At 40.9% G+C, this 22,131-nt stretch overlaps 1 protein-coding gene across 1 annotated transcript in view; it reads right to left on the bottom strand.

Annotated features, from left to right (window-relative positions):
* Nucleotides 1–20,026, bottom strand: part of PLEKHS1 (pleckstrin homology domain containing S1) — a 32,410-nt gene extending 12,384 nt beyond the window's left edge. The window contains exons 1-4 of the mRNA XM_049854676.1: nt 19,957–20,026; nt 16,757–16,803; nt 958–1,046; nt 745–851 (exon numbers count right to left, since the gene is read on the bottom strand). Coding sequence (XP_049710633.1) covers nt 745–851; nt 958–1,046; nt 16,757–16,784 — 224 coding nt within the window. The 5' untranslated portion in view covers nt 16,785–16,803; nt 19,957–20,026. The remainder of the gene's footprint in view (nt 1–744; nt 852–957; nt 1,047–16,756; nt 16,804–19,956) is intronic.
* Between the last annotated feature and the right edge of the window lie 2,105 nt (nt 20,027–22,131).

The raw sequence follows: 22,131 nt of genomic DNA, 5'->3' as shown, positions 1-22,131 counted from the left end.
AATACAACATTAGGAAGGAAATGGACCTAATGTTTTATAAGAGGATCCAAACTGAACGAAACATTAGAGATACTCGATAAGTATTATATTTTTAGAAAATAAGTTTGACTCTGGTTCAGTCACTGACTGAAAATACTTTGTTTAGCCTGAAGTTTAATTCAAACATTCCTCTTTTAGTTTAATTCTTGGTTCCACAAATTATTATGTCTTTCAATTTGTCTGGTTCATAATTAAAGAGAAAAAAATTAAGTATTTTTTAAAAATCCATGTTGACTTTATGAAATAATAATTTCATCTGCTGTCTCTTATGCACACTGTTTAAGTAGTTGGAAAACTGAAAACAAATTGAGTGAATCAAGTCCTTCCTAACAGAATGCTTATTAATTAAAAATTTATCAACTATAATACGGAATATGAAATAAGAATTTATCTGTCATCTTTTCTAATTGCTTGCAAATTTAGTTCCCTTTTAGTAACATATTGGAACTCTGGTGGCAGGGTTAAGAGCTATGACTGCTAACCAAAAACTTGGTTCGAACCTACCATCCGCTCCTTGGAAACCCTGTGGGGCAGTTCTACTCTGCCCTGTAGGGTCGCTTGGAGTAGAAGTAACCGGTATTGCAACAAGTTTGAAGACTTTGATTTCTTCCACCAATGATCTAAATTTCAATTTGCATTCAAATTGTTCCTATTTGACTTGTTCCTATTTGCTGTTGTGAAAGTGTTCTTGGTTTGGATACCCACTGGTCAATTTCAATGGATCCTCGTTGATGACGGTCTTTGTAATAGGAAAGGCTAAAGCTGGTTTCCCTACTCTTTGACAGGATGAAAAACCGCCTTTTCCAAGAGCCCTGAAAAATGAAAAAGTTTTGCATTTCAGTTAAATGTTAGCGGAAGAGAAAGGAAAACTGTTCATGAAGGTGGTGGGAGGCCCGTTTAATTTTAGTGAATGCTCACCATGGCAAAGAAAAGCTGAGGAGGTGGTGATTTGATAAAGTAATCTTGTTTGCAGACTTCGTTTTCATAATAAAATGTAAATTGTTTGCCTAATAAAAGAAAGTGAACAGGACTCAGTTTTTTTACCAGTAAATTTCTGAAAAAGAACTGCTTCAATTGGAAAACACTGTTTATCTCTGGAAAGGTCTTCAGAATACTCAGTTGTGGGGAAAAAATTATGCCTGGGGAAACAAAGGACCAAGTGTGTGATTCTTGTCCATCCACAGCTGGGGCCTTCATTCAGAGCACACAGAGAAGCACTTTAATTCATCTCACATCCCTTCAGGCTCCCTTATTTCTGGAACATTCCATGGGCTCTCTAAAAGTGAGCAAAGTTTGTCTCAGTTCCTGTTGCAATACCAGCCGCAGGAACAAGATAATTCTGCTTTCTCTTTGGCTTATCAAATAAAAATGAAACAACCTGCTAAGCAGTTTTGATTTTTTTCTATATTAAAAAAAAGTCTACAAGAATTATGTAGTACTTTCATTATTTAGAAAAACACAATAATGCTTAATTTTTTTTTTTTTTAAAGAACCTTGGTTTTGCTTTCACAGTCTATAGTTCTATTCTGTCCTTGGTTTTGGAAAACTCAGTTTTTACTAATGCTAAAGAATTAGAGCTTCTTTATCAAGTGAAAACAGAATAAGGATTAGGTCCCTGGGTGGCACAAACACTTAATGTGCTCAACTGCTAACCCAGTGGGGCCTCAGAAGAAAGGTCTTGCAATCTACTTCTAAAAAATCAGGTACTGAAAACGTTATGGAGCTCAGGTCTACTCTGACATACATGGAGTCACCACGAGTCAGAGCTGATTCTCAGCAACCAGTAATACCGCTGTTGGGGCCATTTTGCTAACATCCAGTAATTCTGAGGCAGCTGCCCACTTCTCCTCTCCCCCAACAGCAAATGCACTTGCCAAAAAAGAAAAAGAAACAAAGAAAAGGAAGACAAAGGAAGCAATATAGAACAAAGGTTAATCATGGGAGTATGGCTTCAATTCCCAGCTCCTTTATTATTATTATTTTTTTACTTAATAGCTGTGTAGCCCTGGACAAGTGCATACGTTTCTTTACTTAACAAATATATATAGAGCACCTTGAGTCATTAAATGTGCCTTGGCTTCCTCATCTGTAAAATGAGGACAAGAGCACTGACCTTATAGATTTATGCTGAGGATCCAAGGAGTTAATGCGTGGTAAATTCTCAGTACTGGGCCTGCACACAGTAGGACTCAATGAAGATTAGCCATTCTTACTAATGATAGGGAAAACGTCAGCCTTTGTCACTTGGAGAATAAAGAGGTCTTCAGTCTGCTTATTTACATAGGTGTTCCTTGGTGCTATTAGAGTTTACCAGATGTAGATATTTTATGAAAATTTAGGCTCAGAAGTCTCAGATGACATTTTGGTAAATTAGCATAATATTAAGTAAAGGAAATGTCTGTGAACGTTATCAAGACTTCTACAGCGTCTCCAGTATTCAAATTGGTTACCAGCTCCCAGATAACGAAAGCTCTGATAGTACTTGTTGACCACTAAGTTTCCCCAGACATTGTAATGAGGAAGATAACCCAGAGGACAACTGACCATATTAATCTGAGTTTATGAAGCAATCAATATTCACTGAACAACAGCAGAATACACATCCTTCTCAAAGGCACATGCAACATTTACCGAGATAGACCATATTCTGGGCCATAAAACAAGTTTCAGTAAATTTAAAAGGATTCAAGTTATTCAAAGCATGGTTTCAGACCACAATGGAATTAAATTAGAAATCAGTAACAGAAAGATCTCTGGAAAAAAAAAAAAAAAAAAACTCAAAATAAATAATCCACGGATCAAAGATGAAACCCAAAGGTTAATTAGAAGGTTTTACGAACTGGATGAAAATGAAAACACAACATATCAGAATTTGTGAGATGCCACTAAAGCAGCACTTAGAGGGAAATAGATAGCACTAAATACCTATATTAGAGAAGAAGAAAGGTCTCAAATTAATGATCTCTGCTTAAAAAACTGGAAAAGAAGAGCAAATTAAACCTAAAGTAAGGAGCCCTTAACCACTGCGCCAACAGGGCTCCAAAGTAAGGAAAGGAAAGGAAATAATAAAGACCAAGGTAGAAATCCATGAAATAGAAGAGAGAAAAACAATAGATAAAAATCAATGAAACTAAAAGATGACCCTTTAAAAAGATAAATAAAAGCAATAAACCTCTTTCTCAACAGACTGATCAGGAAAAATAGAGAGGAAAAAGAAGAGAAATTATCAAAATCAGTAATCAGGGATGTAACATCACTACAAATTCTACTAATAGTAAAAGGATAACAAAGAAATATTATGGGAGGCAGAGCCAATATGGCACTGTAGACAGAAGCTCCATGCCGTCGGCCATGGATTGAATTACATTCCCCCAAAAATGTGTGTATTAACTTGGTTAGGTCATGATTCCCAGTGTTCTGCGGTTGTCCTCCTTTTTGTGATTGTAATTTTATGTTAAAGAGGATTAGGGTGGGATTGTAACACCCTTACCAGGTCACATCCCTGATCCAATGTAAAGGGAGTTTCCCTGGGGTGTGGCCTGCACACCTTTTTTTTTTTTTTTTTATTAACTTTTATTGAGCTTCAAGTGAACGTTTACAAATCAAGTCAAACTGTCACATATAAGTTTATATACAACTTACTCCGTACTCCCACTTGCTCTCCCCCTAATGAGTCAGCCCTTCCAGTCTCTCCTTTCGTGACAATTTTGCCAGCTTCCAACCCTCTCTATCCTCCCATCCCCCCTCCAGACAGGAGATGCCAACACAGTCTCAAGTGTCCACCTGATACAAAGAGCTCACTCTTCATCAGCATCTCTCTCCTACCCATTGTCCAGTCCGTTTCGTGTCTGATGAGTTGTCTTCAGGAATGGCTCCTGTCCTGGGCCAACAGAAGGTTTGGGGACCATGACCACCAGGATTCCTCTAGTCTCAGTCAGACCATTAAGTATGGTCTTTTTGTGAGAATTTGGGGTCTGCATCCCACTGATCTCCTGCTCCCTCAGGGGTTCTCTGTTTTGCTCCCTGTCAGGGCAGTCATCGGTTGTGGCCAGGCACCAACTAGCTCTTCTGGTCTCAGGATGATGTAGGTCTCTGGTTCATGTGGCCCTTTCTGTCTCTTGGGCTCTTAGTTATCGTGTGACCTTGGTGTTCTTCATTCTCCTTTGATCCAGGTGGGTTGAGACCAATTGATGCATCTTAGATGGCCGCTTGTTAGCATTTAAGACCCAGACGCCACATTTCAAAGTGGGATGCAGAATGTTTTCATAATAGAATTATTTTGCCAATTGACTTAGAAGTCCCCTTAAACCATGGTCCCCAAACCCCCGCCCTTGCTCCGCTGACCTTTGAAGCATTCAGTTTATCCCGGAAACTTCTTTGCTTTTGGTCCGGTCCAGTTGAGCTGACCTTCCATGTACTGAGTATTATCCTTCCCTTCACCTAAAGCAGTTCTTATCTACTAACTAATCAGTAAAAAACCCTCTCCCACCCTCCCTTCCTCCCCCCCTCATAACCACAAAAGTATGTGTTCTTCTCAGTTTATACTATTTCTCAAGATCTTATAATAGTGGTCTTATACAATATTTGCCTCTGACTAATTTCGCTCAGCATAATGCCTTCCAGGTTCCTCCATGTTATGAAATGTTTCACAGATTCGTCGCTGTTCTTTATCGATGCGTAGTATTCCGTTGTGTGAATATACCACAATTTATTTATCCATTCATCCGTTGATGGACACCTTTGTTGCTTCCAGCTTTTTGCTATTGTAAACAGAGCTGCAATAAACATGGGTGTGCATATATCTGTTTGTGGCCTGCACACCTTTTATATCTCAAGAAATAAAAGGAAAAAGAAGTGAGCAGAGAGTTAGAGACCTCATACTACCAAGAAAGCAGCACCGGGAGCAGAGCGCGTCCTTTGAACCTGGGGTCTCTGCACCTGGGGTCTCTGCACCTGAGAAGCTCCTAGACCAGGGGAAAACTGATGACAAGGAATCTTTCTCCAGGCCAACAGAGAGAGAAAGGCTTCCCTGGAGCTGACGGCCTGAATTTGGACTTTTAGCCTACTTTACTGTAAGGAAATAAATTTCTCTTTGTTAAAGCCATCCACTTGTGGTATTTCTGTTATAACAGTACTAGATGACTAAAACACCATCCCTCGGCAGCAAAGACCCAAAATATTAAGTAAAACAGATACAAACATCAATCATGGAACCCTAAGCATCAGATGAAGGGATAAAGAAATAGATCAAGCACCAAATGGAAGAAGAAACTGACAGAGAATGAGGAGAGCTAAAGGGTGGAGGTTCCCTGCCAAGCTTCACCATCTTGGACCACAGCCAGCAGCGACCCGGGACAGGGAGTATGAGACGGCAACTTCACGGAGCTCCCAACAGGAGACAGAGCACCCAATAACCAGAGAAACACGCTTTCCCATCCCTCACCCTTCTGTCCTGTACGCTGCCTCTACTTCCCAATGGACTGAGGCTGCTCAGCTGGAGAGATACCAGTTCACCACCACCCCAGGTCCTCTTTGTTCCCACAAGCCCACTCCCACTGAGGCATTTTTTTTTTCTCTTACCCTACCTTCCTTTTCTTTTTCCCTCCCACCTAGCCCCATGTGCCACCTCTGCTCCTTCTTGATGGGCTGTGCCATGCCGTTTGGCTGGAGAGACATCGGCTAGCCACCACCCACAGTCCGCCTCACCTCCACTCACCAGCTCCCACCATGCCGCCATTTTTTTTCTTGCTGTTGTTTCTCTCTTTTCTTTCTCCCTACCTCCCACCTAGCTCCCCACATCACCTCCCCTCCCTTACAACTGATCTTTTGGTATGTCCCACCCCCATCCACCACCAGCTCTTGCGGAGCGTTTTTTTTTTTTTTCCTCTCTTTTTTCCTTTTCTTTCCCCCTCCCACCTAGCCCCATGCACTGCCTCTGCGTTTCCTGGCAGGCCGCACCACGATGCTCAGTGAGAGAGACACCGGCTGGCTGCCATCCCCAGTCGGCCCCACCCCCAATGGCCAGTTCCCTCCTCGCTATTCTTTTTTCTCTATTTCCTTTTCCTCCTTTTCATTATCCCTCCACCTAGCTCCATGCACTGCCTCTGCCTCTTCCCGATGAGCCACCTGGCAACAGAGACAGCAGCTCACTGCCACCCTGGTTCCATCCTGCCCCCGACAGCCAGTTCCCTTAGCACCATGTATTTTTACTCTTCTCTTTCCCTTCCTTTTTTTTTTCTTTCTCTCACCTACCTAGCACTGTGTGCCACCTGCACCCCTTCTCAATGGGCCATACCATACCAGTTGGCTAGAGAGTCACCAGTACATGGCTTCCCCATGTTTTCCCCACCCCTACCTGCTTTTACCTGCTAGCTCCTGCCATATGGTCTTTTTTTTTCTTTCTTTCTTTCTTTTCTCTCTTTTCCTTTCTTCGGTTTCTTTCTTCCTCTCACCCAGCCCTGTACACCACATCTACCCCGTCCTACCAGGCCACATCTCACTGCCTCCACTAGAGAGCCATTGGCCCACAGCTGCCCTCGGTCCACTCCACCACCAAACGCCAGTCCCCGCTGTGCTGCCATTTCTTTTTTTAATTTTCATTTTTTATTGTTATTATTATTTATTCTCTCTCTTTTCCTTTTCCTTCTACCTCAGACCTACCCCTGTACATCACCTCCTCCCCTGCCACTGGACCCAGGCCCACCCCACTCCCACTGCGCCACCACGTTTTTTTTCTTTTACTTTCTTCCTTTTCTTTTTACCTCCCACCTAGCCTTGTACACCACCTTCCCCCCTTTCCTGCCAGTCCTCAGATCAGCCCAGCCCCCACCTGCTGGCTACTTCTAAAAAATCTCTCTCTCTTTTCTTCCCCCCACCCACAACTACCCCTGTATGCTACCCCCTATTCTCACCAACCCCCGAGTGCTGCCACAACTACAGCACCCTTGCTACTCAAGCCAGCTGCCACACCAGGCTTGCACTGCCCCCTCCTCCTGCCACTTGACCAGCTGCTGAACACTGGGAGCAAGCCTGCACCACTCCTCACTGAACACCCCTGCCTATCTGGCAAGGGGCTAGGAAGGCTCCCACACCACAGGACCAACATTAGGAAACAGACAGCGCCCACCTAGTTCGCCCTCAGCACTCAGCAAATTAGTGTAGAGTGAAGCAGGCTTGCCCTGTCTGTTGCTGCCCTGCCCATGTGGACAAGGTGGTGAGAACTATTGTGCCCATAGATAAGCAAGTAGCAAAGCACTCTTGTCTCACCTGCCCTGACATATCAAAACAAAATAAACAAACAAAAAGGATGAAACAAACATACAATCAATAAAGAAAATAATACCTTACTGTCTCAGAGACAGCAGACAATATCAAAACATATAAAAAAGGGGGACATGATGGCCAGGGAGGTAAAAGACGTATACAAATAAAACCACAAAACAGTATTGCAAGAAACCAAAAGAGACCTACATAAATGGAAAAACATACCATGTTGATGGATTGGAAGACTCACCATTGTGAAAATGTCAGCTCTACCCAAAGTGATCTACAGATATAATGCAATCCCGATCCAAATACCAACAGTATTCTTTAATGAGGTGGAAAACTAATCACCAACTTTATACAGAAAAGAAAGAGGTCCCAGATAAGTAAATCTTAACTGAAAAAGAAGAATAAGTTAGGAGGCCTCACAGTACCTAATTTCAGAGCCTGCGATACAGCCACAGAAGTCAAAACAGCCTGTTACTAGTAGAATGACAGACACATAGACCAATGGAACAGAATTGAGAACCATGGGTAAATCCATCCATCTATGGTCACTGATCTTTGACAAAGGCCCAAAGTCCATTAAATGGGGAAAAGACAGTCTCTTTTAACAAATGGGTCTGGCAAAACTGATGTCCGTCTGTAAAAAAATGAAACAGGACCCATACCTCACACCATACCCAAAAACTAATTCAAAATGAATCAAAGACCGAACTATAAAGATCATGGAAGAAAAAACGGGGGTAATGTTGGGGCCCTAATATAGGGCATAAATAGGATACAAACCATAACTAACAATGCACAAGCACCAGAAGATAAACTAGATGACTGGGAGCTCCTAAAAATTAAACACACAATGCTCATCAAAAGACTTCACCAAAAGATCAAGAGGAAAACCTACGGACTGGGAAAAAATTTTTGGCTACAACATATCCAACCAGGGTGTAATCTCTAAAATCTACAAGATACTATAACACCTCAACAACAAAAAGACAAATAATCCAATTAAAAAATGGGCAAAGGATATGAACAGACGCTTCACCAGAGAAGACATTCAGATGGCTAACAGACACGTGAGGAAATGCTCACAATCGTTAGCCATTAATGAAAACCAAAAACCAAACTGTAGCCGTTGAGTTGATTCCAACTCATAGCGACCCTCTAGGTCAGAGTAGAACTGCCCCATAGGGTTTCCGAGGAGCGGCTGGTAGATTTGAACTGCCAACCTTTTGGATAGCAGTCGAACGCTTAACCACTGGCACCACCAGGGCTCCAATTAGCCATTACCAAAACCAAACCCACTACCGTCGAGTCGATTCCGAGTCATAGCGACCCTATAGGACAGAGTAGAACTGCCCGGTAGAGTTTCTAAGGAGCGCCTGGTGGATTCGAACTGCTGACCTTTCGGTTAGCAGCAGTAGCACTTAACCACTACGCCACCAGGGTTACCAATTAGCCGTTAGAGAAATGCAAATCAAAACTACATTGAGATACCATCTCACCCTGACATTAATGGCACTAATCAAAAAAGAAGAAAATGAGAGGTGTTGGAGAGGTTGCAGGGAGATTGGAACTCTTATGCACTGCTGGTGGAATGTAAAATGGTACAACCACTATGGAAAACAATATGGTGCCTCCTTAAAAAGCTAGAAATAGAAATACCATACTATCTAGCAATCCGACTCCTAGGAATATATCCTAGACAAATAAGAACCGTCACATGAATAGACATGTACGCACCCATGTTCATTGCAGCATTATTTACAATAAAAAAGATGGAAACAACCTAAGTGCCCATCAACAGATGAATGAACAAATTATGGTACGTACACACAATGGAATGCTATGCTACGATAAAGAACAATGATGAATCTGTGAAATATCTCACAACATGGATGAATCTGGTGGGCATTATGCTGAGTGAAGTAAGTCAATAACAAAAGGACAAATATTGTATGAGACCACTATTATAAAAATTCAAGAAAAGGTTTACACATAGAAACAATCTTTGATGGTTATGAGGAGGGGAAATCATTAACTAGATAGCAGATAAGTGTTAACTTTCATGAAGGGAAAGACAGTGTACAGTATAGAGGAGGTCAGCACAACTTGACCAAGGCAGTCATAGACGTTTCACAAACACATACAAACACCATGAGGGACTGAGTTACTGGGATGGTGGACTGGGGACCATGGTCCTGTGGGTCATCTAAGTCAATTGGCATAACAAAGTTCATAAAGAATATGTTCTACATCCAACTTTGGTGAGTAGTGTCTGGGGTCTTAAAAGCTTGTGAGTGGCCATCTAAGATACATCTACTGGTCCCATCCCATCCAGAGGAAAGGAGAATGAAGAAAATCAAAGATGCAAGGGAAATGTTAGTCCAAAGGACTAATGGATTATAAGTACCAGAGCTTCTACCAGCCTGAGCCCAGAAGAACTAGATGATGCCTGGCTACCACCACCAACTGCTCTGACAGGGATCACAACAAAGAGTGCCAGACAGAGTGGGAGAAAAATGTAGAACAAAATTCAAATTCACAGTAAAAAAAAAAAAAGACTGGTCTGACAGAGACTAGAAAAAACCCCAAGACTACGGCCCCTGGACACTCTATTAAACCTATTAACTCAGAACTGAAATTCACTTTTCAGCCAAAGATTAGACAAGTCTATAAAACAAACAATAACATAAAAAAATATGTGAGGAATATTCAGTCATGTATACGAGACTAAAAGGGCAACACCTGCTCAAAAGCAATGACGAGACAGGAGGAAGGGACAGGAAAAATGGATGAATGGAAACGGAGAATTGGAGTGTGGAAGGGGAGAATGTGGACACATTGTGGGGATAGCAGCCAATATCACAAAACAATTTGTGTATAAATTATTGAAAGAGAAACTAATTTGCTCTGTAATGTTTCACCTGAAGCACAATTTAAAAAAGTGAGAAATATTATGAGCAACTTTATTACAATAAATTTGACAACTTAGATGAAATGGAAAAATTCCTTGAAAGACACAAACTAACACAGAAGCTAACAAAGAAGACAGAGCCTGAATAGCCTTCTATCTATTAGAGAAATAGAAATTGTAGTTAAAAATCTTCACACAAGAAAACTTCAGGCCCAGGTGGCTTCACTGTTAAGTTCTACGAAGCATTTAAGGACAAAATGATACCAATTGTACACAAAAGAAATTGAAAAGAAGGGAATACTTGCCAACTCATTCTATAGCATTACTTTTCCTGATAAAAACTCTCAGCAAACTAGGAATAGAAAGCAACTTCCGCACCCTGATAAAGAACATCTGTGAAAAGCCTATAGCTAACTCCTTACTTAATGAGAGATTGATTGCTTTCCCCCAAGATCAGGAACAAGACAGAAATGTCTGTTCTCACCTCTTCTCTTTAACAATGTACCGAAGGTTCCAGCCAGTGTAATCAGGCAAGAAAAAGAAATAAAAAGAGTCCCTGTTTTATTTATCTGGTACTGCTATAACAGAAAGACTACAAGAGGATGAATTTAACCAACAGAAATGCATTTTCTCACAGTTTAGGAAGCTAGGAGTCTGAATTCAGAGTCCTGGCTCTAAGAAAAGTTTTTCTCTTTTTGTCAGTTCTGGAAGAAGGTCCTTGTCTCTTCAGTTTCTGCTTCCTGGTTCCTTGGAGACCTCTGTGTGTCCGGCATCTCTCTTCCCCCATCTCTGCTCTGCTGACTTGTTTAACCTCTTTTATATCTCAAAAGAGATTGACTCAAGATACACCCTACATTAATCTCGCCTTTTTAACATAACAAAGGCAACTCATTCTCAAATGCATATAACCACAAGCATACAGTTTAAGATTTACAACACATATTTTGGGGGAACATAATTCAATCCATGGTAAGTCTAAATTAGAAAAAAAGAAGTATAACAGTCTTTATTCACAGATGGCATGATCACCTATGTAGAAAATCCAAAGGAACTACAAAACAGCTTCTACCTGTTATCATTGCCATCAAGTCAATTCTGACTCATAGTGACCCTGTAGGACAGAAAAGAACTGCCCCATAGGGTTTCCAAGGCTGTAAATCTTTATGGAAGCAGATTGCCACATCTTTCTCCTATGGAGCTGGTAGTGGGTTCAAACTGCTGACCTTTTGGTTAGCAGCCCAGCACTTAACCACTGCGCCACCAGGGCATAAATTTAGGAATGTTGCAGGAGGCATGACCAATATACAATACTCAATTGTATTTTTATATACTAGCAACAAACAACCAGAAAGAAAAATTTCAAAACGATACCATCTACAGTAGCATCAAAATTATGAAATACTTGGGGGTAAATCCAACAAAAGATATGAAGGACATGTGCACTAAAAATTACAAAATGAGAGAAATTAATTATTTAGGTTTTAGGCTAAATAAATGGAGAGATATACCTTGTTCATGGATTGGAAGACTCAATACTGTTAAAATGGTAATTCTTCCAAATTCATCTATAGATCCATACAATCCTAAAATTTCAATCAAAACCTCAGAAGCCTTTTTTTTTTTTTTTTAAGAAATAGGCTAATTCTAAAACTCATATGAAAATGGAAAGTGCCTAGAATAGCCAAAACAACTCTTTAAGAACAAATTTGAAGGGCCAATAGAATCTGATTTAAGAGTTATTATAAAGCTGTAGGAATCAAAACAACAAAATATTGACATAAAAATAAACAGATCAATGGAACAAATAAAAACCAAACCAAACCCAGTGCAGTCGAGTCGATTCCGACTCACAGCTATAGGACAGAGTAGAACTGCCCCATAGGGTTTCCAAGGAGCGCCTGGCGGATTCAAACTGCCAACCCTTTGGTTATCAGCCATAGCACTTAACCACTACGCCACCAGGGTTTCCTTGGAACAATTAGAGTCTGTAAATAAATCCATGCATGTATGGGCAACAGCTTTTTGACAAAGGAGCAAAGGCAATGCAATGGAGAAAGAAGATCCAGTTCCACAAGTGGTGCTTGGACAATTCGATATTCATATGGAAAAAAAAAAAAAGAACTTGGATCCACCCCTCACACTATATACAAAAATTAACTCGAAATGGACCATAAAACCCAAACCCACTGCCATCGAGTCAATTCTGACTCATAGTGACTCTATAGGACAGAGTAGAACTGCTCCATAAGGTTTCCACAGAGTGGCTGGTGGGTTCGAACTGCCGACCTTTTGGTTATCAGCTGAACTCTCAACCACTATGCCATCAGGGCTCCAAAAATGGACCATAGGCCTAGTAAAACCTAAGACTATAAAATTTCTAAAAGAAAAATCAGTGACCTTGAGTTAGGTAAAGATGGATACAACAACAAAAGCACAATCTGTAAAAGAACAACTTGATAAACTGGACTTCATCAAAAATTTAAAAATGCTCATCTTCAAAACACATTGTTAAGAGAATGAAAAGACAAGCCATATACCGGGAAATAAATATTGCCAATCATATATCTAAAAAGGACTTGTAACTAGAATAAGGAGCCCTGGTGGTGCAGTGGTTAAGCAGTCAGCTGCTCCCTGAAAGGTTGGCAGTTCGAACTCACCAGTCACCCTGTGGGAGAAAGCTGTGGCAATATGCTTCTGTAAAGATTATAGCCTTGGAAACCCTAGGGGGCATATTATGTACATGTATTAAGTTGGATGGGCCATAATTCCCAGTATAGAGTGGTTGTCCACCATTTTGTGATACGATGTGATTATCCTATGTGATGGAAATCATCACCCCATCTATGACTTGGAATCGACTCCACAGCAACTGACCGTGACGGATGATGCTAATGAGGCAAGATTAGGGACAGTTATGTTAATGAGGCAGGACAGAGTCTACAGGATTGGGTTGTATTTTGAGTCGATCTCTTTTGAAATATAAAAGAGGGAATCAAACAGAGAGGAGAGGAACCTCCTACTACCAAGAAAGAAGAGCTAGGAGCAGAGTGTGTCCTTTGAACCTCAGGTCCCTGCACTGACAAACTTCTAGACCAGGGGAAGATTGATGACAAGGACCTTTCCTCAGAGCTGACAGAGAGAGAAAGTCTTCCCCTGGAGCTGGCACTCTGAATTTGGACTTCTAGCCTCCTAGATTGTGAGAGAGTAAATTTCTGTTTGTTAAAAACATCCACTTTGTGGTATTTCTATTATAGGAGCATGAGATAACTAAGACAGGACAGTTCTACTCTGTGCTATAAGGTCGCTATGAGTTGGAATCAACTTGACAGCAATGGGTTTGGTTTTCAGGTTTATCCAGAATAAAATAGAGCCGTGGTTGCACAGTGGTTAAGCACTCAGCTGCTAACTAAAAGTTCCATGGTTCAAAACCACTAGCTGCTCCATGGGAGAATGGTATAGCGGTTGGCTTCCATAAAGATTTACAGCCTTGGTAACACAACGTGGCAGTTCTACTCTCTCCTATAAGGTTGCTATAAGTCGAAACTGACTCGAAGGCAATGAGTTATTCAGAATAAAGAACACTCAAAACTCAAAAATAAGAAAGTAAAAAGCCCGATTTAAGAAATGGGCCAAAGATATGAACATACTATTCGCTAAAGAAGATATACAGATAGCAAGGAAGCACATGAAAAAATGCTCTCAACATCATTAGTGATTAGGGAAATGCAAGATAAAACCATAATATGATACTACTACATACCTATTAGTATGACTAAAATTAAAAAGACTGACCACAGTAAGTGTTGACAAGAAATGAGGAAGAACTAGAACTTTCATGCCCAGCTGGTAGGAATGTAAAATGGTACAACTACTTTAGAAAACAGTTTGGTAGTCTCGTAAGAAGACATTCCACTCTTAGGTAAAGGAATATATGACCATGTGAAGATTTATACAAGAATGTTCATAGCAGCTTTATTTGTAATAGCCAAAGACTGGATGAAATCAGACTTTCATCAACAGGTAAATGGATCAACAAATTGTAATACATCTATAAAATGTAATACTACTCAGCAATAAAAGGAACAAACTATTGATACACATAACAATGTGGATGAACGCCAAAGTAATTATGCTGAATGAAAGAAGCCAGGAAAAAGAGTGCATACTGTATGATTCTGTTTATGTAAAACCCTAGTAAATGCAAACCAGTTTATAGTGACAGTGGGGTGTGGGCCTGGGTGCTGGAGGGAGGAATTGCAAAGGGGCTCAAGAAAACTTTTGGGAGTGAAGGATATGTTCACTATCTTGCTTGTGGTGATGGTTTCCCAGGTGTATTCATATGTCAACACTTACTGAATTGTACACTTTAAATATATGCAGTTTACTGTATGTACTGGTGGCATAGTGGTTAAGAGCTATGGCTGCTAACTAAAAGTCTGGTAGTTCAAATCCACCAAGTGCTCCTTGGAAACCCTATGGGGCAGCTCTACTCTGTCCAGTAGGGTTTCTGTCTACATCGACTCATGGCAATGGGTTTGATTTTAGTTTTTGTATGTGAATTATACAACAGTAAAGCTATTTTAAAAATCTGTCCAATCTGAAAAGAAAATCTGGCCATGCCACTTCTGTGCTCAAAATGCTTCAAGAGTAACCTGTCATATGGAGTTCAAGGCATGACACAATATTGTTGTTGTTGGATGCCATCAAGTCGATTCAGACTCATAGCGACCCTATGTACAGCAGAAGGAAACACTGCCCCTTCCTGCGCCAACCTCACAATCATTACCATGTTTGAGCCCGTTGTTGTGTCAATCCATCTCGTTGAGGCTCTTCTTCTTTTTTGCTGACTGTCTACTCTCCTGATAACATGTCCAAAATATGTGAGATGAAGTCTCACCATCCTTGCTTCTAAGGAGCATCCTGGCTGTACTTCTTCCAAGACAGATTTGTTCATTCTTCTGGCAGTCTGTGGAATGTTCAATATTCTTCACCAACACCTTAATTCAAAGGCATCAGTTCTTCAGTCTGCCTTATTCATCGTCCAGCTTTTACATGCATATGAGGTGATTGAAAACATCAAGTCTTGGGTCAGACACACCTTAGTCCTTAAAGTGACATCTTTGCTTTTTAACACTTCAAAGAGATTTTTTGCAGCAGATTTGTCCAATGCAATGTGTCATTTGATTTCCTGACTGCTGCTTCTGTGGGCACTGATTCCGTGAATCCAAGCAAAATGAAATCCTTGACAACTTCAATCTTTTCACCGTTTATCGTGGTGTTGCTTACTGGTCCAGTTGTGAGGATTTTTGTTTTCTGTTGAGGTTTTGTTGAGATGTTATCTCTACTCGAAGGCTGTAGTCTTTGATCTTCACATGGAGCAGCCTTTTTATAGCTTCATTTTCTATTCTCCCCTATCCTACCTTATATCCACAATTCTTTTCTGACACACTTTGCCTCTAGACCACCTCATTGCTTTTGTTCATGCCATTCCTTCTGATGAGATGTTGTCTCTTTTCCTGTCTCTGTCAAAAAACTATACATCCTTTAGGTCCTAGCTCAAATGCCTTCTCCGTACAGCCTCTCTGGATTCCCACAACTACTTGTATGCTTTTTCTTCTCCAGACTTTACAGCATTTTGCACTTATTTCATGATTCCTATGACAACCTGATTGTATGTGTTTATCTTAATTTCCCAACACAGCTAGCTGTGTGTATTTATTTTCACTCCCCAGTGAGATTATGAACTCCTTGGGGACAATGACTCTTACATACTTATCTGTGTATTCTCTGTAATATGTGTAGCACAGCAACTTACACATAAGAGATGCTTTGTAAATATTTTCTAGTTGAATCAGATAATTTGACTTGTGAATTGCTTCATCCTAAACTCTGACCCTTCTAACCACTCACCTACTATGAGCTATGTGGACATAAGCAGAGCATTTGGAAAATATTCCTTGAACTATCCTCACAATAAGGAGCCCTTGTGGCACAATGATTAAGCACTTGGCTGCTAAACAAAAGGTCAGTGGTTTGAATCCTCCAGACTCCATGGGAGTAAAGGCCTGGTGATCAGCTCCTGTAAAGATCACAGCCTAGGAAACCCTATGGAGTAATTCTACTCTTTCATGTAGGGTCACTATGAGTCGAAATTGGCAGTACACAACAACAACAACAACCACCTTCATAATAAACCCTGACAACAATTTAGCAGTTTTTCCAAGTAAGAATTTCATATAAAGTGAAGGAAACATTCCCCAGCCTCTCCTGGGCCATAGTTTGTTATTAGCACTGCCTCTAAGCAACAAATGAAACATATGACCCATTAAAATCAGAAAATGTTAAATTTCTAAACAGGCAAGTCCTTATAAAATAATCAACTGAACCCAATAGCCTCTGCTACATTCTTCAGACCAGGAATCATTAGCCTGAATGCCACCATTAACCCCATTAAACCATCTTCTGTGCTCTGGTTGACTATATGGAAATTGTCATTTTTGATAAAAAGGTTTTTCTGAGATTATGCCCCTTGGGTACCTGGACTCTTCTGAGGTTTGGATTCCATTATGGCTGGCTGTTCTCACCTGTTGAAAAAAAAGGTTAAATGTTAGTTACTCCCCCAAAGACCGATTCACTGATAAGCCACTGAATAATTGAATACTGGGATGGTGCTCAGGAATGTTGGTGAGAAGGATTACCAGCCTCCCTTTTTCCATTCTTTCTTTAATATTTTTTTTCCTGGCCTGATGGTAGATACGGTAACGAGACAGGTCCACGCAGCTTCTGGTCACCAAATGGGCAGTTACGTGGAAGTATTGCAAAAGTGATTGGAGGTGTAGTCTTCGAGGGACTTTCTCTGTCCTTGCTTCTAAGTGGCTGTGACAAGAGAGCCCCTGGGGGATGGTGACACTGAGGAGGACAGATAAGGACAGGGATCCAATCAGCTTAGAAAATCTTTCTGGCCAAGAGGAAGCACAAGATAAGCCCTTCTCCATCCCAGGAACACTCTTTCTCTAGTGGGAATCTTCAGAGCAAGGATGAGGGCAGTCACCCAAGGCTGCCCAAGTCTGGGGGCTGAGGCTGACAGGCTGGAGCTGAACCTGAGAGGTGAAGGTCTCTCCTGGGCAAGTCAGCTGGGTATCCCAGGACCAATACTGGACCTAAGAGCAAGTTGGCTGACTTATAGCAGCTCTTTAAGACAAAGTAGAACTGCCCTATAGGGTTTCCTAGGCTGTAATCTTTTCTAGACTTAATCATTGTCCCACTAGGGATCCTTTAGTAAGACTCTCGAAATAGAAGGAAGCATTGAACAGGTAAAATGGAGAGGAGACAAAGGGCCCTTTACCAACCCAATCTGCATGGTGGGATTCCCCCCTCCTGTGTTCTCCCTTTCTTCAGCATAAACTCATTCATTGCCCCTAGGATGTAAATGATTCACAGCAGTGTACTGTTTCTTCATATATATTTTTTAACAGAGATCAAAATCTTAACATTAAGACCACCACAAGATCTCACAGTATACTTTTGTGGCTTGTGAGAAGCGCACAGGAGCTACTGCAAGACCAGCGGGAGCTTTCCTGGACCCTGAAATCACACCTTCCCTGACTTAAGAAAGGTTTTCTCTGGTGAGGTATCCCTTTATGCAATAGTGATTATGTGAACAAATTGTAACCTTTCCAGGAGGTCTTAAGACATATGTTGAAGAACTAATGTCCTTAGCTCTGAATGAGAGTAATGGGCACACTCAGCTTTAAGCAATAAGCCATAATGCCTGGGTGCCAGGCCACTGAGGCTGAAGCTCTTTGTTCACTAGGAGAGCAATTCTGTACAAGGAAGAGGAAAATAACCTACCTACTGTAGACAAGTTTAACAAAATTATCCCTATGATATTGTATCAAATCCATGAGTTTCTTTCCAATTTCAGAGATTTCATTGCCTGAAGCAGAATTGGAACAAGGGGTTTTCAGCCCATCACCCTCACCTCCAACCATCCATTGTGGGACTTGGCTACCCCTCCCATGTGGCATTTAGCCTAGTGAGTAATGGCACTCAAGGATCATGTTGGAGGGCTGTACAGGAGGGATTAACCATGGATGATAGATTTTAAGGTCAGCGTGTTTACTGCAAGTTATTTTTGGCTGCTTTTTGTTGAGAAGCCAAAAATCATTTTTTCTTGATAAAATACTAATTATTTATAAAACAAAAAATCAAACCCGTTGCTGTTGAGTCAATCCTGACCCATAGTGACCCTATTGGACAGGATAGAGCTGGCCCATAGGGTTTCCCAGAAGCACTTGGTAGATTCAAGCTGTTGATCTTTTGGTTAGTAGCCGAGCGCTTAATCACTGTGCCACCAGGGCTTCAATTACTTATTTACTTATTGTTATATAATCATTTATATAATAATATAATTTATAAAAAATTTACAACTTATAAAATGAGTTCACATACATCATGTCTTTCATGCCTTGAATCTATGCGGTACTTCTGTGTCTATGAGATAGTTCATTTTACAAATGAAATGCTATATTTGAGACAGGAAGAGGGACTTGCCCACTGAACTTGCGCTTGGTCCCCTGGTAGAGTCCCACACCACCACACTGGTGCTCACGGATGCTCACAACAACATTGTGCTCTCTGCAAGGTGAGGATTGCAGAGTGTACTTTGGGGGACATCTCTGTCCTTCCAGTGTCTGTGAAAGACCCCGAAGACATGTGTAGGGCTTCCTCTTCCCAGTTTTGCCATCTCACCATAAAACAAGATGACAAATGAGACAATAAATTGTCACGGTTTAAATTCTGGAATCTGGGTTTAAATTTCATCTCCATCTTATGTGAGTCAGAACTAACTCAACCTCACCTAACAACAATAAGAATTCCATCATTATGAACTACTTGATCTTGGACACATTATATAATACCTCTCCTATACCTCCATCTCTTTGTCTGTAAAATGGAGGTGATAGTATTACCAACCTCATAGGATTGCCATGAGCATCAATGGAGATAATCTGGCAAACAGCACTCAGTATATAATAAGAGCTCAATAAATGCTAGTTGTAAGGTCTTTTCCAGAGCAGACATTCTATGATTGTTTGATAGAGGCTGACATTTATTGAATACTAATACATTCCAAGTATCCATATAAGATAGATTTCATATACATATATTTAATGTAATTTCATATACATATATAATCTTCCTTGATCATCAGTAACAATACTATAAAGCTTATACCATTTCTACAGCGATACAATACCCATTTTACTGATGAGGAAACTGTTCACACAGAGATTAAGTAGTTTGCCTCTCATCACATAATTAAAAAGCAGCAGACCCAGAATTCTAACCCAGGCAGTCTGACTTGAGAGTCGGTGTCTTAAACACTTTGCTCTTCCTCCTATCTAAGAAAGAAGAATGAAATCTTTTCATAGTTCTGCTTGCCTTTCTTGTCATTGCTCTCCCCTACCCCCGCCAAAAAAAAAAAAAAAAAAAAAGCTCCTTTCAGATGTAGCTCTTTGATTTCATTCAAAAGAATCCACCCACGGTCATCGCCTAACCTGTTTATTGTAATGTCATTTGGAATTTGATGAGTGTGTGTCCAAGAGTCCCATTTCCCCTTGCTCTACTGCCTAAAAAGCTCATGAAGAAAGCTCCCCTAACACAGTTTTGCTCAATTAAGCAAAAGATCGCCACCACCTTGAGAACCCAAACCGGCCACGCTAAACAGTACTTACTGGAAGCCAGACGACTGCTGGTTCGGTTCTTAGGAAAGTGCCTGGCCCCTGGGTTTCCTGGACTCACCCCTGCTCACTCTGTACTCTGGGTGCCAGGGTGAGGATTAAGTACAAGCTCTGTTTGAAATCTGAACCAACAGGAAGTTCCTAAACCACTACCTTTGGGCAGATTTTACTCTTTCCCCAAGTTGAAATGGAATCTGGTGCCAGAGGGGAAGTCCTGGGCTTTCATTCTTCCTGAGGTTTAGCACAAAACCACTGTTGGGACTCCTGCTGTCTATCAACAAAATATGAAATCAAACAAATAAAAAATTTCCAGCCATACTTTGGGCCATAATTACAATGACTTTTATTGAGGACAGCATCAGCCCAGCCTTGACCTCCCGCAGAGGTATTACCACTGAGGTAATTCCTTTGCCTTCCACCCATGCATGTCTTATCAATGCAAACCTGGGAAGGGGAGAAAGGGTTCCTTTGTATCAAATGAGGAAACAAAAGCCTGGAGACATGTGCCAAGTATCCTAACACATTTGCACATGCCAAGGGTTTCCAGAAAGGGTTGCTTGTTCATTCATAACTAAGATGCTATCATCAGTAGGGTGGTACTGGGCTGCTGTCCTCCACAACAATCCAATAGCTCTTAAAAATAAGCAGGCTACCCTGCATGGTCGTTCTTAAACTGCTGAGTGGATATCTATGTATTTTCATTTATATTACAAATTTGTTAGGGGAAAGGAGGAAGTGGTACTGAATTTTATCTTGTTATGTAACCTTTGGAATTCCTGTGTGGTGCAATGGGTAATAGGATCTGCAAAAGGTTGGAGGCTGGAGTCCACCCCGAGGTGCCTCAAAAGAAACACCTAGTGATCTACTTCCAAACAATCAGCCATTGAAAGCCCTATGGAGCACTGTTCTACCCTGACACATATAGGGTCCCCAGGAGTCTGACTTCATGGCAACTGTTTTTTTTTTTTTTTTAATATCACTTTTAGGAATTAAAGTACAGAATTTTAATCTTTATTATCTTCTTTAGGGACTCTGAGCTTGAATCAGCTCTGCCATGCAGTCGATGTGTGGTTTTGACAAGCTACTCGTTAACTCAGAAGTCATCTCTGAGTCTGTTTCCTCACCTGCAAAATGGGATGGATAATTCTGATTTAATAGGAACTTTCAAGAATTACGTAGAATTGGACACATAAAAAGCATCTGACACAGTGCTTGATCCATGTTAAACATTCAACAAGGGTTACTTCCCTGGGTTTTTTTGTTGGTCCTTTTTGCCCCTTATGGAGGGTACAGATAGTATCGGTTCCTTCACTTTAAAGACTAAGGTTAGCCTGACTCAAGCTATAGTATTTTCAATCACCTCGTATGCATATGAAAGCTGGGCAACGAATAAGGAAGACTGAAGAATTGACGCCTTTGAATTAGGAGAAGGATATTGAATGTACCATGGACTGCCAAAAGAATGAACACATCTCACTTGGAAGAAGTACGGCTAAAATGTTCCTTAGAAGCAAGGATGGCAAGACTTTGTCTCACTTACTTTGGACATGTTATCTGGAGGGATCAGTCCCTGGAGAATGATATCATGCTTGGTAAAGTAGGGGATCAATTAAAAAGAGGAAGACCCTCAACAGGATGGACTGACACAGTGACTGCAACAATGGGCTCAAACATAACAATGATCTTGAAGATAGCACAGGACCAGGCAGTGTTTCGTTCTGTTGTACATAGGAGCCAACTTGATGGCACTTAATTAAGAACAAGAGTTAAACTTCAGGGATGTAGAAATGATTATTTTATTGTTTACTTCCTGCACAGGACAGATTTTGCTCGATTTAAGAGAAACAATTTCTTGGAATGTATTTCCCGAAAGTTTTTTTAGGTCAGTGTCTAATAAAGAATTTGACTGCACTTTGTCCCTGGTTCCAGGAAGATAGTCTCTGTTGTTGTTAGGTGAGGTTGGTTTCAACTCATAGCGGCCCTATGTACAACAGAACGAAACACTGCCTGGTCCTGTGCTATCTCCACAATCATTTTTGTGCTTGAGTCCATTGTTGCAGCCACTGTGTCAATCCGTTTTGTTGAGGGTCTTCCTCTTTTTTGCTGACCTGCTGCTTTACCAAGCATGATGTCCTTCTCCAGGGACTGTTCACTCCTGATAACATGTCT

This window comes from Elephas maximus, chromosome 16 (genome assembly GCF_024166365.1).
Source record: "Elephas maximus indicus isolate mEleMax1 chromosome 16, mEleMax1 primary haplotype, whole genome shotgun sequence".
In the NCBI taxonomy this organism is placed as follows: Eukaryota; Metazoa; Chordata; class Mammalia; order Proboscidea; family Elephantidae; genus Elephas; species Elephas maximus.
The sequence above is the reverse complement of the archived record's forward strand: the minus strand, read 5'-3'. Positions and strand labels throughout refer to the sequence as shown.